The sequence below is a fragment of the Sphaeramia orbicularis genome, chromosome 15 (assembly GCF_902148855.1).
Source record: "Sphaeramia orbicularis chromosome 15, fSphaOr1.1, whole genome shotgun sequence".
NCBI classification, from domain to species: domain Eukaryota; kingdom Metazoa; phylum Chordata; class Actinopteri; order Kurtiformes; family Apogonidae; genus Sphaeramia; species Sphaeramia orbicularis.
In genome coordinates, this window is record NC_043971.1 from 31,968,199 (window position 1) to 31,986,607 (window position 18,409).

The 18,409-nt window shown below is 38.5% G+C and overlaps 2 protein-coding genes across 3 annotated transcripts; one reads left to right on the forward strand and one right to left on the reverse strand.

Annotated features, from left to right (window-relative positions):
• Positions 1-1,715: 1,715 nt before the first annotated feature.
• eef1akmt2 (EEF1A lysine methyltransferase 2) lies at positions 1,716-8,377 on the reverse strand. Its single transcript, XM_030155798.1, has 6 exons — positions 8,224-8,377; positions 7,691-7,756; positions 7,361-7,475; positions 7,092-7,199; positions 3,960-4,176; positions 1,716-2,275 (listed from the first exon to the last, which is right to left on the reverse strand). Exons 1-6 carry the CDS (start codon positions 8,325-8,327, stop codon positions 2,178-2,180), a joined length of 708 nt encoding a protein of 235 aa, XP_030011658.1. The 5' UTR covers positions 8,328-8,377; the 3' UTR covers positions 1,716-2,177.
• An 18-nt stretch (positions 8,378-8,395) lies between these two features.
• On the forward strand, positions 8,396-18,259 carry abraxas2 (abraxas 2, BRISC complex subunit). Of its 2 annotated transcripts, none has more exons than XM_030155796.1 (9): positions 8,396-8,516; positions 9,873-9,963; positions 10,236-10,272; positions 10,595-10,661; positions 10,800-10,990; positions 11,282-11,404; positions 13,572-13,656; positions 13,763-13,880; positions 14,854-18,259. In XM_030155796.1, exons 1-9 carry the CDS (start codon positions 8,445-8,447, stop codon positions 15,435-15,437), a joined length of 1,368 nt encoding a protein of 455 aa, XP_030011656.1. In that variant the 5' UTR covers positions 8,396-8,444; the 3' UTR covers positions 15,438-18,259. The 2 variants fall into 2 exon arrangements, with proteins under 2 accessions (XP_030011656.1, XP_030011657.1); XM_030155797.1 differs by having other exon boundaries at positions 11,285-11,404.
• Positions 18,260-18,409: the final 150 nt, after the last annotated feature.

An 18,409-nucleotide genomic window follows, 5' to 3' on the forward strand; every position in this document is an offset into this window, starting at 1 on the left:
GGAAAACTTCAGTGCTACATGGTAGAGTAATTCAATCAATCCTCCAAAATCCTATTAGGAGACCTTCAAACGTGTTTCCAAGGAGATGGAGTGAAAAAACATAAATATTTGCTGTATCACACTTGAGAGGTTAAAATGAAAGCATGGTATTCATGGTGGTAGGGCAGCCAGTGGGCTATGGCATCAAGTCTAAAACCTTATAGGTTAACATTACGAGTGGAATAAAAGTGTAGCTTCAAGCAAGTGCCAACCCTAAAGCCATAAAAGTGCTGACGATAGTAAATATACTGTAAAGTTCAGTTCAACCAAGGAATAAGAGCCGAGAGTTTGTGTTCACTTCCTTTATGGTAGATAAAAGTAAAATAGCTTTTGAGATGACAGAAATATATTTGCAACTATACTTTGATTTAAAAATGACAAGGTAAGAAACAAACACTGGTGAAGTATTGTGTCAAAATGTCTCATTCATAAAACTATCAGCAACCTTTTACACTCACACATTTAGCATTTATCAGTATTACACAACTGCTACATAGTAACATACAAATAAAACATCATGCATTATCAGCCGCTGAAAATAAACAAGAATAAATACACTTCACATGACACTGCAGATTTCCCTGAGATCAACTATGTTACATGAAAAAATAATGACTTTATTTAATCAAATGGGAGGATTGGGGTTCAGTCTGTTTCTAAGCAACAGCACCCGCAAGAGAAATGAGTGGGCTGCAGTATTCAAGAAGGTAACTTTAGTCCATGATGAAATGCAATACACTCCCTCTATGTAAAAGAAGTGAAGTACTGTCAGACTTGACGTCTCCATCAAAGTCACAGTGACTGTTCATCAGGAAGACTGAGGCAGAGGATATTAAATTGAGGTGAAACTCATCTGAGGATATTCCACTTCATGGGAAAATCTGTGAGAGTTGTAAACACGGGCATAATATTCTCATCCAGGCAGGATATCCAGAGCCTTGTAAAATTCCAGGCAGTAATTCTTGTAAAGCTTGTATGTGTTTACTCAACAGCATGCCTCAGCATGGACAGCTCCCATTGGGCCACTGGCGCAGCTTCCAATTAGGAGCCAGAGTTTGGCAGTTATTAATGATGTCTTTGAGAAAGGAAATGGCAGACAACCTTTTCTACCACAGAAGCCGTGGCCTCCTGTTTATTCATTATGTCAAAGAGTCTGGAGAACTCGGGACCCCAAGCTCTGCTGGTTCCCAATTTAACCAATTAGGCAAAGGCTATTTTTCACATGACATGAAAGATGGATGCAATTAATGACCTAGTAAGTCCAAAAAGTGATTTCTTAGTTTGTGGGTCAAGACTCAACAGGGTCTTTGTGGTAACTTATGACTGGCTATTAGAGTATTTATTTATGCTCAAAGTTTATGATGCACGTCTTTTGTCATCAGTACTAATTTTTCAAATCAGAAATTGCATTTTTTTTGCACCCCATTGGTGCTGATAATTTAATACTACATGGTTTTCTCATCAGTTTAATTAAACTATTACCATAAATTGCCTTGACTGGTTAAAAACCAGTTTCTGAGAGTCAGGAGGTGCATAAAGGTGACAAGTTCATGTTCACAAGGATCTTTATGTCACAATTTATTGTGCATATGGGAACCAACTAATCACTATTTGGAATCTTTAGAGGTGGAGAAACAAAAAATTAACAGAAGGGGAAAAAATGTCTCATGAAAATATTTCATAATACCCTAATAAAAATTTAATTGAATTTCTGTTTCAGCAATTAGTTTATGAGATTTTATAACTGAGTTTTTAGATCAAATCATGGAAATTAACTTCTGAAACTAAGTAAAATAAACAATATTCCTGTGTGCTGAAAGTGCCTTAAAGGCGGCATTCTTCGAAAAGAAACATACTAGTCTATAACGTAACTACTAGACACACACTAGCAGTATATTTAACAAAAAGCATTCAGATAAGTTTTCATATATAAAAGTAACGCCACAGATACATGTGATGATATACATTTATTCAGAGTCAAAGACCTGTTCCAATCAACGGCAATATAGCTTACACAAATAATATTTATGTCCTGTATTAACAAAAATCTTGAAATACAAAGATGGATGACTTCTGATGAGGACACAGAAAAAGAATAACTAGACAAAAATAAAAAATATCCTCCGGTGATGCACGAATCAAAGTACACGCTTAAAAATAAGAGCTGTCACACTGTTGCCACTCTTGCCTCCAAACTTAAAACTGGGTGTCGGTAGTTCTTCTACAAATTCAAATCCTGTGGGAAAACATAGAAAAAAATGTACATGTTTAGAAATGTGTTCTTCAACATAGATGCCTCGATTCCTTTCCATTTCTACAGATTGTCGCTACAGAAGTTCTGAAAAAGGGCTGTAAGTGTAGACCTATCCATCTACCATCTGTGCTGCATCTCAACGCCCAGTTAAGACAGGCTGTCAGTGAGACAGATGAGATCTCGTGGCCTCTCGGCCCCCTGCAGGCTCACCAGAGTGACTACACTGACAGCTCGTGGAAGCTTGCCCAAATTCTTACTTCACAATGCTGCTGTTGCCTGCTACTTAACAACCTGCCAGGTAACCGTCTTTATTGTGTCATCATGTCTGTGTTTTGCCAAAGGGAAAGTCAGTGCAACACCTACTGTAAAGACAACCCAGACAGACAAGTCTAAATCATTTGCATATTGTTCTAAATACCAATGAGTAATTTCTATGGACTCTCGTCACACACGAGAACATTCAGTCTATTCCAACAAGAGAAATGAATATGCCGCCTGATTGTAGCTTGTTGGTCTTTTCTAACTGAAAGAAAAAATAATAATAATATATATACTTGACTGACTTGACTGAGAATGTAAAAAGAAGGATGAAAAATTCCAAACAAGCATGAATATAATCATTAAATACAGTGACCTGCCAATTTGACATCAGGATGTCCTGGTTCCCTGACACCTGGCGCGGACCTTGTTGTCCTGGGCGACGTCCGAGCCAGTATGACTATCATTTATTGTAAGGCTCATTTGTGTGTGTGTGTGTGTGTGTGTATATGTGTATATATATATATATATATATATATATATACATACACACACACACACATACATACACACACAGCTCTCTTCCAGTTGCAGGACAGAATTCTATGTTTTATTCAAGCCTTTGATGCTTGAACTCAGGCATAAAGGTAAACCAGAAAACCAGGAATTAGGTTTATCCTATAAGCAATAAATAAAAGTTGTATTTAAATGAATTTAGTCTTCTCTAAGACCCTTTTTCAATCCGAATGGACACCAGCAAACATACAAGACAGGCATTCTATCTAAGGTTATGTTTGAGTACAGTGTAGGTGAGGTCTGCAAGTGAAAATACACCACTCCAGTACTGATCATCAGTCTGATACTGACCCAAACAGCTGGATTAGCTATTGGTGACAAAGGTCTCTGGACCAGAGGTTGATCTCTTGATCAGTAGTTTTTACCAAGTTGCCGGTGAATAATTACTTATCATTTAAAAAAAAAAAAAAAAAATTAGTATATTTATAGGTATTTGATACTCTTTGTTAAGTGGTAGAAAGTTAGTATGTAAGCATCAGGTGTGACGTTGCTGACGTTGGTGAAAGAACAGTCTTAGTTCCATCTGCAGTAAGACATATATCTTATTAATTGAATACAGGTTTTGGCTGAACCCTTGGTATCATACAACAAACAAAGCCTGGGAAACAGTGCTGGAACTAAAACAGCTAGATTGCACATCTAGCGTTGAAGGAATATTTTTACAGAAGCTTCATTTTTGTCTTTTACATTATTAATGGTAGTCACTAATCAGTATGTGTGATCGTGTGTGTCAACTGATCCTAAATACCTACTGGACATGAAAGCTGTGAACTATGGCAATTAAAACCTTTAAGAAGAGGGAATGGTTACAGAAATACTTATAGAAACTCACCTTCACTGAATCTTTCTAGTAGCTGTTCTTTGGTCCAGTTACATGATGTAATACTAAAGAATCCTTTATCCTTTAGAGCATCTTTTAGAGCTTCAACATAGAGTCTTTTACCCTCTTTTGCGTTGTCTGGGTTCAGGCTTATTGCATCAAATGTCCCTTTATCAATGCACACGTCAAACCCCTTCAGCTCCCCTTGACCATTTAAGAAATCCATCTCCTAAAGCAAAGAAGAAATGACAAGTTAATATATAAACATTTCAGCTCTTAATCATACAAATTACATGTAGCCTTCCATTTAGTCTAGTTCTGTAAATGTAGTGTAAACTACAGAGTATGGTGACCTGTAGAAAAAATCCTTCAGCATCAATCAAAATGAAGTGTGTTATACCTCACTGGTTCACTTTAAAACAAAATTCCGACTGTTGACATGACGGCGGTTAATTGTGTGGAGGCAGCTGACCTACCATGCCACAAGTGAAAGGACCCCTTTATCTAGAGAGAGGGCAGAACACCAGATGCCTGAAGTGAGCTGAAGAGCCACATACCTAAAAACCACAGGTCCCATAATTTAAAATTTATGAAGGAGGAGGATCAGCAGTGAGTCACCGGAGATGAATATGTCTATATTTTGTTGAGCCGACTTAAATTTAATGATTGTAATCCTAAGAAGGATCTTGACATAGATTTTTGACTTTGAGGTAACATAAAAGAGAGCTCCTTTATCGTGTAGGTCCAACTGCTCACACTCCCACCGACTACACTCAAGACTACATGCCCACACAAATTATTTTGGCAGTCTTCAGTACTGAGCATATGGACTAGAAGCCAACACACTGCTTCTTCCTCTTTCAGTCTCTCTCTCACACACACACACACACACACACACACACACACACACGCACACACACACACACACACACAGAGTCCAGCTAAGGTCAATATTGACTTCGATGGCAGACTTTCTGCCCAAGAAAAGCACACACTGTCAGAGCTGCGCTATGCATATAAAATAAACTATGCAACAGTATTATGCACACAAGGGAGGAAAACTCACTCATCATTACATTCCTTAAAGAGCTGGCAGCATTTAAACCCTGTTTTTTTTGCATATATATGTTATGAGATGTGTTAAATCCTACCAATTCATTTGAGGTTTGAGGTGGTTTTGCTGGACTACTGAGCAGACCTTCATCACTGTCAAGACTTTCTTGCTGTCTAACTCTGCCACACTGTAAACACTGGGGTTTAATCTAAACATCTCAGGTAGTGGTGCAGTCCCAAATATATGGTGAAAGCTTGATGGCATTGCTGCCATTTAAAGATGACATGGATTGACGAAGAATAACAAAGAATAATTTTTAAGTTGTTCTAAAATCCAAAAGACTTTTAAAATACTATGTCATACTTTTCAAGTGAAGCACTTTCTTTCTGTGCAATATTTTAATTCAACCATTGTCTCTTGCCCTGGTCAAATGCACTAGGTCTTAAAGAAAAGGAGTGTTCACAGACTATTGTCAGTGGGGAGTTGAGCACTTCTGAAACTGGTATATTAACATACAAGAACAGAAGTAAAACTCGCAAATTTGAATAAGTCACTGATTATTGTTACAATAACCTAGAAAAAATATGCAGTCATAAACCTTTAAATCTTGATAGAACTATTTTTTGTGGTGAATTCCAAATGAACTTTTCTCCACTTTTAACCTTTCCTGAGTGATATTGTGATTTATGATAATATCCTCTCTATTTTGCATTTTGAAGAGAAAATCTGGTATTTTCATGTAATTAATTTGTCATGTAGATGTATATAAAAGCTTAGAGTGAATTTAAAGGTTATTATATCAAAAGACAAGACTGAAGAAAGCATGATTTTTTTTCACAAAATATATAATTAACTGAACATGAAAAACAAGTATCTACAACCACTGTTGTTGGTGATTTAAAAGTCTTGATAAGATTAGTGCTTCAAAAATGATCCAACATTTTAGATCAGTAGAGGTTTTTGTTTGCCAGCAGCTGTCTTATAGGGTTAAAAAACTAAATGTACATTTACCATAGCCTCATTTGCATACAGCTATTGTAGCACTGTGCCAGTGTTGGACATAGGTCTGGCACCACCCCATATTAGTTTGGCTAGTTAGTATTTATTTACACAAATCACATTCATTACAAAATCATCAAACTAAAGGATGACACTGAATTTTTCATCACATACTAGAGGATTTTGTAAAGACTTAACTTTGCAGGGTCACCTGGAACAAAACTGCAACTAGACTGTTTACTTTAGGATTCTTGTTCTTGGTTTTTGTGGGAGTCTAAAGCTTGATCACCAGATGACAACAATGATCATAATAATTCAGCCTGTTTCAGAGTATAGTGATTAACATTAAGAGTTTGTGTCTTACTCTTAAAGTTTGGGCTCAAAGAAGTAAAGTAAAAAATATAATAGAATGTAAGTAAGTATTTAAATTAACAACAGTCCTGCCTGTAGGAGGTGCTAGAACTACTGTAATGGATTAAACAGAGCAAGCGCAAAAGAGAGCAAAACTGAGAATGTATTACTGTCTGTCCATCATCAGAAGTGTCTACAGACAGAACATTCACCAAACTAGATTCTGTTGTGTCAGGCAAAATCAAACATCTGCCATGAGGTATTTAATTTAGAATGTCTGCTGCTGTATGTTTGATGCTAGAGGGAATGCATCTGTTGGTTGTTGACAATTTTCACATGACTCTAAAACTTAACATTCAACAGGTTTGATTTAGTCAGAACTTCAAACAAAGCCTGATTTAAAACAGATCAAAATGACTTTTATGAACACCTTATACCCAGTGAACCAGATGACCGAAGGTGTACCTCAACTCCACCAAATCTCTCATGATTTTACTCAGTGGAGATTTCTCTGCGACATGATTTTATGCAGTGTAAGTGTGCACTTGTGAACCATTTTTAGCATGTAGTTACTACATCACAGATGGTCACTGCTGTTCTTTCAGGGAGGAGGAACTTTGAAAGTGGTGACACATACAGCAGAGGTGAGGAGGATGCTGATTGAACTGCACAATTGCCAGATGATTTCAGTGGAATATATACAGAGTCAGACTACATTGCACAAGATGTGCATAACCCACCTTAACAGTCACATCCATCAAGTCCTCTGCAAGCAGAACATTTCTGGCCAGTTCCACAGAAGCTGCAGAATAATCGATACCCATCAGATTTTTGTATCCATGTTTAGCCTTGACATGGAAACAAAGCAGAAGAAATAAAAGATTAATTTATTGTAAGGATGCGGAAAAGAACATTACATTTTGCTCAGTTATGATTCACCACACTTATACTCGAAGCCAAGTCAAATGATAATTGTATTAGCCACATAAATGTTTAAGTGTATTCACACCAGTTCAACTAAGAAGACTGCATTTCCAGTGCCAATATCAAGGATGGCAGCATTTTCTGCTATCTTTGCTTTGTCCATCCACCGGAGTACACGGCTCATGCTCTCCTCACCAAACCTGTCAGAGGCAAAAAAGAGGGCAAACTTCAGAAATGAAGGAAAACAAAAAAGTCACACTATAATGTCTCTTGTTGGGAGTAATCACAATCTCCAGGACAAACAGTCATGATACTAATGATTTGAGAACAACTAAAGTGAAAAAAATTTTGCTCTGGAAACACTCATACATTTTATGAACAAAGACTGTCATGAAGCAGCACTATGTATGATTACCATATTTCTCCAACGTCCCCAATGTCTTTAAATGTCTCAAGTTCCTTTTCATAGGCATCTTCCCAACTGCAGAAAATGGAAATCACATATAAGAACTCCTGAATATGAAACAGATGGAAACCTGCAAAAATGAAAATACTACAGAGATATGACGAAATAATACAGCACTAAGCTCCTATCTAGCTCCACTGAAATTATAACTCGTTTTACTGCAACTTCACTCCAATTTCTTCACATTAGGAAACAAATCCCATTAAAACTCTGGATGTAGCAGCATTAGCTATTGCAATAAGTTGACTTCGTGCAAACAATACATGCGGAAGATATCAAGTATGTTGATAATTTGTTGTACTACAACTCAGTAAGTAAAACTCCTTCATGGGAATCCAGCTGTTTTAGAAAAAGGCTTGACATACAGTGTTGTAAAGGTTTAGAAAGTGTTCAATAATGTTACACCGGATAGCTTGATGTTGTCTCTGCTACGGAACCAACTGAAAACAGCTCCTCCACAGGCTTCGGTTCTCGCAACTTACTACTCTTTCGTTCCAAGCTTTGAAGGACCAAAATCTTCTTCTGAGCATCTGTCCTCCTCTGGTTCCGACGTGCTGCCATGTGGACTCTCATTACCGTCCTCCATGGTGGACAGGAAAGACAACGCTGTCAAGTTGCCGCCTACAATCCCCACAATGCTTTGCGATACAGGAGCGTGCCTGCAACCGCAGGGGGCAATGGGATTGATAGGGATGTTTCCATCATGGCGGCATCCATTTCAGGTTATACTTTTAGTTCTGTGTGTTATCACAGCGCCAACAGCAACTCCGATCACGTAAGTAGTCAAAGTGATGCTGACAGACTCTGGTGCAGTGGTTGCTACTGAGTGCATGGGTCGGCGTTGTGTCTGATCATTCATAAACGCTATTAGTTTTGTGTTGTTTCCCAGTGTCATCATCCTGTTGCTGACTAGCTAGTAATGGTTCCGTCTATTTACCGGGCGCCTATGTTTTAATCTCACAGTTCACTTACAACAACTGGATGGCAGGGTTGATGGTTTTTAAACGCGCCGAGTTTTTCCAAGTGCCCAGAAGTACATTATTATCGTAAACCATCAATTCATGAAACATATAGATGTGAACACCAGCTGCGCTAACATAGGAAATGATGTTTGGAAACTTTGAGATTCAGGAAATATTCAGTACGTTGCTACTTAGCTAACACGTTAGCAAACAACAAAATCAAGCGACTTCCGTGTGTCACTGATCATATTATGTGTTGTCACCTCTACCGGCCGTCTAGTAGTCGAATGGGTTATATTAAAATATTCAAAGCTAACATATTTTGGTAAATATCACAGAAAATTAATCTCCTAGCATTCTGTCGTTTCCGCATTGCTACGTTAGCTTATTAGCAGCCTAGCTAGCTGGTTGATGTTGTCATCCCAGTTTATTAAACGAGTTAGCAAACAGATGTGCACAAGAATAAGTCTTTTTTTCGTGCCGTTTCTTAGTTCGTCGTAGGTGTATGTCTAGAAAGAAATGTTTACGGTCTAAGGAATATTTTGTTAGGAAGCATTTAGTGTTGTGACAGCTAGCGAAGCTAACGTATCGCTGCCTGAAATATCTTTTTCCTCCAATCCCGTCCTGTCCTGTCAGACGGCCTTAGCAGGTGGATGGTAGTTGTTTACAAGTTTGCCTGCATTCCTTACATGGCGAGACTGAGCAAGACAGACCTTGTTGATTAGTTTACCGTTTATCAGCTGCTGCCACTTCTCAGTAACATTAGACAGCCAGGCCTGGCTCAAATAGATTATATTAATTTGATTTTGTTTATTTTAGTGTTTTCACTCCGTGGTTACTTGAGTTGTACAGCGACATATTAATAAAATGTCGCTTAAAGTTGTTTTTTTTCCTGATATTTTAAAAATTCTTAATAATATTTTAAAATGTGTTCATTATTGCATGATAGTCATCACCTCTCAATGATTTTGTTGATGTCCTGAGAGCACGTAAGTATAATGAAACAGTAGGACAGATTAATTGATAATTTAATGTAATTTAAAGCTGCTGCTACAGTACTACTTGGGAGAGAAAAATGTTTTAGTAAAAAGTTTCTCCACTCATTTGCTTTTTACATATACTGTTACCAGTTGAACTACAATTTCATTTAATATAAAATCTTTACACAGGAGGGTTTCCTGCTAGGAGATGTACGACAAGAAGAGACTGTCAGCATCAGTGACACACAGATAAGCAGTGCAGAATTGCTCCAGGTAGTAGGTAAGTCCTGAATTAGACAACACAAAAGTTGTAGAAACATTTTAAGCAATAAGTTAACATCAGTATGTAAAAGCAGCCTTGACAGGCAGGAACACTGCTGTATGACTGCTGCAATATGAGTTTGATTTAAACATACATTGCAAGTTGTTGTACTGATGAATGATCTCATTGCAATCTAAATATTTTTGGCAACATAAACCCATTTGAGTTGTGTGTGCAAGATTTTCATAGATAATCTTATTCAGAAATATTTTGCTTCTGTTTTCCACCAGAAATTCATAACCATGATCCGTGTGCACAGTTGTTTAGGTAAGATACCAGCTTTTTCTTTCCAGCTACAAACGTTACTATTATACACAGTACACACTATACTGAAATGATTAAAGTGTGAACATGCTCAATTAGTTCCTCACTATTTTCTAAGTGAAGTAAAATTTTCTCATTAAAATGTTGAATAAAGTGTGGTGGTGGGCAAGAAAAAGTCATGTATATCTGTTTCAGCAAAGGATAAATTAATTTGACAGTTGGACAGTAGATGGCCCCATCTGATAAGACAGGGCAACTGGAGCAGAAGTAGAACAGGAGTGGGTGCATGTTGAATCAGGCTTAACTTTTTTTCCTGTCTTACCAGCTTTTATGACTACGCGGGTAAAGTCAATGAAGAAAATCTCAACAGCATTCTTAAAGATAGACGGAAAGTAAGTTAACTCTGTTGCTGGTGTGTGTACATTTTGAATTATTTCTTTTTGTTTTGTTAATATGAGGCCTGAATTAAAGAGGCTTTTAGTGATAGAAGTAGATGAAGATCTTAAATTAAAATGTCCTGTGTCCTCTAGAATGTCATTGGCTGGTACCGATTCCGGAGGAATACACAGCAGCAGATGTCGTTCAGGGAACAAGTCATTCACAAACAGTTGACTCAGCTGCTTGGTGTGCCCGACCTCATCTTCCTTCTTTTTAGCTTCATCTCCACGGCAAACAGCTCCACACATGCACTGGAATATGTGCTCTTCAGACCTAACCGCAGGTATTGACTGCAGGCATGTGTACATCAAAATGCATGTTTATGTAATTTATCTATGTAAAAATTTATATCTACTTTGGTGTTGCATCATTTTTCCTGAAAATAGCATTGGTATGCCTCTGACCAGTGCATTCTTGAAAGTTTCTGATGGAGAGTAGGCCTGCTATGAATGTTTGTTCCTCTGGTACTGTTGTTATGTCTGACAGAGCCAAATGGGACTAAGCCAAATGTGCTGATTCAGGTTTAAAGTAATCATGCTTGAGAGGGCAAAGCTAACTGGTCATCTCTTCTCAGTAGGTACAACCAGAGGATCACCCTCTCAATCCCAAACCTGGGCAACACAAGCCAACAGGAATACAAAGTCTCCTCAGTGCCCAACACCTCAGTCAACTATGCGAAGGTCATCAAAGAGCATGGGTAAGCCTGGACTACTAACTGTTTTCCACGTTATAACTTATTATTATTATTATTATTATTATTATTATTATTATTATTATTATTATTTTTATTATTATTATTATTGTCATTTATTATTTAATTTCATAATTTGAAATAGTAAATCTTTATTTGGTGATCATTTCCCAGACCCTGAACCTGTTTTCATTTGTTAGGATTTTACAGTGGTAGAAAAATGTATTAAACAAAGTCTAACAAAGTCTGCTTAACTGTATGTTAAAAAGGACTAACTGAATACTTTCTTTGTTAACTGGTTCTTAAGAATAACTTTAAACAGACTTGAATAGTCTAGAGAAACTAGCAACATCAATGCTACAACAAACCCATACCATGAAACCCTCTGTACAAGACACTGGTATTCAGCCAGTTTTAAATGAATGTGAGTCTGTGATTGAAATTTGAGTATATTGTCCATGTAAGTCTAAGGCATTGTTCAGACCTGGCATTAAAATGCACCCTGTGTGATTTGATCAAACGTAGCCAGTTCTAATGCAAGGGATGACGCAAAGACGCATTGAGGTCACATCAGTCACATCACATCGAAGGTCGTGTAGGATGTGTATATCCACATTCTATTACCAAACTCAAATCTGTCCTAGAACAGACTGAAGGACTGCTAATTTTGCTGTTGTCCCCTGTTTAAGTGAAAGTGAGCCTGCTCACAGTGTCATATTAAGATGTTTTAAATCCCATATATTAGAGCTGCACACTATATCATTTGAGCATCATCATCACAATCTATGTGTGCGCAATAGTCACATTGCAGGTCCTGCAGTGTAGGAGGCAAATGAGCTCAATGTGTTCTCCTCTAATTTCAACCTGGGTACCTGACACACACTATGCACAGCAATCCACCAATCACAATCGTTCTTAATCACTTTGCTGACGCAGACCACGCCCCTGCACGTGGAGTGAGTGTCTAGTAACAACATTGAAATATGAGCAACGAACAAGAGAAAATTACTGAAAACAAAGACTTGGTGCCAAAAAGAAAAGCAACGTCAGTTATCTGGAATTATTTCACCTACAAGACAGATGATATTAGAACATGTGTTCTGTGTCAATAGTGCCTTGCACCTGTTGCCACAACGAGAGGAAACACAACTAATTTGTTTGACCATTTACATTGGCGCCACACAGCTATTATATCCTCCTCAGTATTTTTTTCATATCGCAATATGTATCGCAGGGTTGGAAAAAAAATCGAAATGTCACTTTTTTCCAATATCATGCAGCCCCACCACATATTGTCTGAGCCGTCTGAACCCAGCAGAATGATGCTCCATGAAGAAACAGAATATACACAGTTCACAAAATTCAATAGAAATTCACATACAATGATATTCCAACTGTCATTCAAGTCTATGTTGTGCAAAAGAATGGTTAAAGGGAAGTTGTCTTATCAATATTGAAGGTGTACTGATTGATTCAAAATGTCACTCACAGTTACCATCAAAGAAACATTTATTATGTGTGTATAATTATGTGCTTGAATGTGCTAAAGCCTACATACTTTGATCAGATGAATGGAAAACAAATGACAAAAATACTGGTTGACTCATGGTTTCAAGATATGATAAGCTTGTGTTATGTTTTTGACTGTAGATGAGCTTATTGAGTTTGAGTTTATATGAGATTATTCATGAATGGGGGGTGTGAGACCTTTCACAAGTGATCATTTGAGATGCATATGGGGGCACATTTTGGTCCCAGGTAATGGCAAGACGTACTTGTACTGTGTTTGCACTGTTGGCACATACATGCAGGTGACCCGCTGCTGTGGAAAGTCTGGTGTCTAGAAACCTAAAAATAAAGTACTATGGTCGAAATTCTGTCTGTTTATGTTTGATTTGCATTTGTAGATGGGTTAAATTCCAGCAGGGTGTAAGGGTTTTGAGTTAGACTTATCTATCAAATCCCTAAAGCTCTTTATTTCTACCTCAGCTTATACAGCTCATCTCTCTTTGTGGCACTTGTTGGCATTTGGTTATCTTTATTATTATGTTTGGAATTCACTTTTTAATCCAGAGGCACCTGTACTGTGTTGTTTTTAATTAGTTTTATTCATATGAGTGTGCACTCTGGGATCTTGAATGATGCATTTCTAATCAGACATTTTTTTCCCCAGAGCGGAATTCTTTGACAAAGACGGTGTGATGAAGGATATCCGAACAATATACCAAGTCTACAGCGCATTACAAGATAAAGTGCAGGTAAATCTGAAAGTAAATTTGACTTATTTGAGATATTTAACAACATAAAAAATTAAAACCTTGACTTGCCTTAGTATTGAAAAGACTGTTTTATCATTGTTTTTAGGCTGTATGTGGGGAAGTAGAACAAAGTGAACGTGTGAAGGAGAAAATCCAAGAAGATGTGAACAAACTCAAACAACAAATTGCTCTCAGGAAACGCAAGACAGCGGAAGAGGAGAGAAGTATGTACATTTTGAGTTTACAGTCAAGTTGAAATTACTTCGAAGTCAATATTTTCCAGGACCAAGGCTTCTAAATTGAGCATGGAATGAACATTTTGGATATACTGCAATTTGTATTTTGTACAAAAACATACTTTATTAGGGCACTATATTTTGATGTTTGTTTAAATGAGGTCCTTTGATCTGATGCAGTTCAGGAGAAAAGATAAAAGTTACTTAGACTGTGCCTTATTTGATCATGAAATGGAATTTTCAAATAAAGAAGGGTTATGAAGATAATTGATTATGCTGTCGGGCTTTCAGAAACATTCAGAAATTGTAAAATGCCGGTTTGGTGCATCCCTTTTTGTCATTTATGCTGTGTTTCCACTACATGATATCGGCTTGACTCAACTCGGCCTTTTTGCATTTCCATTATGAAAAAGGGCCTGGAATCTGGTACCCGGTACTAGTTTTTTTGGTATCACCTCCGCTGAGGTTCCAGGACTGGGGGCCAGATACTCAAAGGTGACATGTAAACACTGCAGACCACTGATCAGTCAGAGTTGTCTCTGTGACCCGCCATTTTACAGAAAACAGATGCGTAAGTTTATAGTAAATATAGTATAATATAGTAGGTTAATCCACATGATGACAGCCCACAAAACTACAGCATAGTTTGTCGAGGAGGTTCAGATGTAAAAATTCAGTGTGAACTTGACGGGACAACATGCAACGAGCGAGTTTTTCAGCAACTTTCTGAGCAGACGACACAGAAGTAACACGCTGCATCGCTATGACGTCCAGATACTGTGAGGTCGGTAGTATCCTGTAATGGAAACGGTCTCCAGCAATAGGACCTAGTACCCGAGTCGAGTCAAGTCGAGCCGAGCTGAGTCAAGCTGGTTCCATGTAGTGGAAATGCAGCATTAGTTTATATACAATGAGTCACACACTTTTACTCTGTACTCACATTTTTGTCACTGGTCCATAGGACTCCGTGAGGCCCAGAACACAGACTCTCATTCCACTCCAGAGGAGAATACAGAGCCTTCTGAGTCTTCGCTCCTGTCCAGGATAGCGTTCCATAGCCCCTCTGCCCCACAGCGGCCCAGTACCTCACCTAACCCGCCCTCTTATGCTGACCTCTTGTCCCAGGATGACTCTCTGCTGTCCTCCTCATCCTCTCCCACCAGTGCTGCTCTACTGCCTCGGCCCCAAGCTGTGGGCTCTCCAGGACACCCCACCCCTGGCCCGCTGGGTATGGACTTGGGACTGGGCCTCGGGCTGGGCCTGAGCCTTGGGGCCAGCTCTAATCCTGTTTCCACTCCCAGCACCCCATACCTTGGCAATGGAGATGGATCAAGCTCTGACTCGTTGGACAGACAAGCTGCAGGACAGGAAGATGACGAGGATGACGACGAGGATGATGATGACGAGGATGAGGACAGTAGCGAATATGAAAACCTAGTGAGTGAAACCACTCATCTACCGGTGGTCTCTGGCAGCGTTTTGGCTCAAGGTCGGCCAGCTGCCCTCAGCCCTGACGGGGATGCTCGAGGTTCACAGACCACATAGAGGCATGCCACAGGGTGTGTGAGGGACACACTTACGTGACACACCTTGAGAGGTGGCCATCTCAAGCAATCAAAGATAGACAAATATAGACAAAAGAAGTGCCAGTCCTGAATGTGAAAGGCATGCGCAGGTGGTTGTCCCGCTGTGTGTATTTCTTCTTGTCTTAGTCTGATCTCCATTTTAAGGAGAAACCTTGCAAGTCTTTGCAGGCTTAACAGGTCTTACTCATAGGGGAAGAAGTTGTCTGTTTTTATGTTCTTTTCATTTTTGGAATGGGGCGGTCAGGGTATGTACATGAGGATGTGACTGGTTTTGGAGGAAGGTCAGAAATGGATGACACCATGCCAACTGCTGGACCAATTTCCTCCTAACAAAGACAGGTCCTCCAGTCTTTTTATTATCATTTTGTTTCACATTTGCTTCTCTGAGCACCCTCTTTAACCACAACTTCTTGCACTTTTATGCCTTTTTTTTTTTTCTTAACAAACCATTTAAGAAGAGCAAAGGGAAAATATTCTGCGGCCTTGAAACTATTTTATCACAGAAGTAGGTAAATGGTTGTTAACTTTTTATCCTTAATTTGAATAATATATATAAATTAGTTCTTTAACAATGCAGTTTCATTTGATTTTGGACGTATTCCACTGCTACGTTTTCATTTCCATGTTTTCAATCTACAGTCTTAAATAAATGATACAGTTACCTATTTAAAGATGAATAGATTTCAAACTTGATTTACTCTGCCACTTCTTTAATGGGTGCTTTATATATACACACACACACACACATATATATTTTGTTTGAACAATTAATCTAATTTGATTGACAAGAATGTTAATGTCTTGTTCTTTTTGGATAACACTGAAATTGTATGCGCCTTGCTCCACTTAACAAAATTTAAGATTTCTGTACTCATGCTATAGCAATGCTGTCATGTGCCACTTGACTAGTCCTCTTTGACCACCCTGAGTCGGTCTCGGCTTAAGATTTTTTTTTTTTTTCTTTGCGTGTTGTATGAGGTTCACAGGGCAAACACAATGTACTGTAGCTTTACTAATGAGATGCTTAAAGTTCCCTTTTTGCTGCTGCAACACAGAGAGCTGCCACTAAAAACTGCTTCTATCCATTGTTCTTATAAAAGCCTGGCTGCTACTTCCACTTCTCTGCTGGTTGTCTCCAATACTACTGATCATAACCATATAACCACTTCTCAGCTCTCGTCTTACTGACTTTTTTCTTTATTAAAGTCATAATCGGAGCCTGATATCCCCTGCAGTGTGTGTGAATTGTAACTGTATTTCATTGTTGGAACAGACAGGGAGACGTCCCCTTCTGTCTGTCTCTGTAGTTGACAGCAAACCTCATGTATTCTGACCTGCTTGGGTCAAACGCGTATGGACCTGGATAATGTGATGAAAACATCTTGACCTTGTTTCAGTATACAGTGCCTTCCACTCAGGGCAGTTTCTGTCTGCACACAGAACACATTCACAGATCTCTCTTAAGGGGTAATATGAAATGATAAATGATGTTGTGTTTGCAATAATTGACATCCAGCTTTTTTTTTCCTGTTTGGTCCTGCAGTTATACTGTATGCCTCCCATTTTCAAGATCTGGTGTTCTAACTGAAACCATCATCACTGCTTCCTAATGCTGTTTTCCCTTTTAAATTCAACGGACAGCTTCTAAGTGAACCTGTAATTTAATGGTTGCAACTGTGATTTTGCTTGCTTTATTATTTGAAACTGGAATTATAACTGTAAAACCAGAGGGAATCTGCCTAATGACCGATACATACACCCTGCAAGGCAAAGTTTTTGAGTATGACAACTGATGTAACTGTGTGGAATAACAGGATGCTGGATAAAGGACACCCTCCTTGCATGAACAGGTGAAAGCCTTATTCAGCTCGGACAGACTTTGCACTGAACATGCAGGGCGTCTGATACTGAACTCAAGACGACTGCACTTGTTTTAGAAAAGAAGACCTCTTACTTGGGAGAAGCTTTGCCTTGTGAACAAATACTGCTTTATTCACACAGTCTGTCTGCTATGTCATGTTTTTTGCCTTAGGGTCATTTCATTTGCCCTGATGTGTAATGCCAATGCATCACCGATCAGGAACTGGCACTCAAAATGTTACTCAATAATCACCAGGAGTAACACAATCACACAGTGTTAAGAAATGACTTAATCAAGTTTGTTAGGAGTATGGTTTCCTTTGAGTACTGGAACATAATGAAAAAATAAATTATGAATGTATAGTAGACAAGGCAATGGGTAGCATTTGAACAGCACTTAACTGTATAAGCTTGTCTCACTTCAGTGTTCAGTGTGGTATAGAGCAGCAGCTCTCAATGTTGGTCCTTATTCTAAATCACGGTCCTCTAGATGAATGATGGTCTTCTTGTTTTTTCTGTGTTTTTTTTTTTTTTTTTTTCTTGACTTGGGTTCCAGGTGTATAACCAATGTAACAGCTTGTATGAAAACCAGCAGGGCTTTGATCCTGAGGACCACCGATATAGAGCATGAGAGGACTAGCATTGTTAGGATCCTATACCTTTAAGTCCATCTTAATACATACTATATACACTCATGTACTCTTAATGTATGGGGGTGACCCTTACCTTCCTTCCCCTAGTGGGCCATTGCAACAGCAACACCTCCCTGAAGCACAAAGTCCAGTTCCAGCTTAGATCTTCTTGGCTTTTATCTGGATTTGTGTACTTGACAAAAGTAGACAAAGGACTTGCTGGAATGAGCACAGATAATACGGTTCGTAAACAGGGGGATAATAAATGAGACATGCATATGTGGAATTACTGAATGTGCCTTTGTTTTCTTGTTCTGGTAAACTTGAGTACCTAAATGTACTAATTAGTATTTGTTAACCTCATAGCATAATTGCCCAAGTCATGTTTTTTTCAGGTCATAGCCCATGATGCAAAATGACTGTTGAGAGAGTTAAGTTA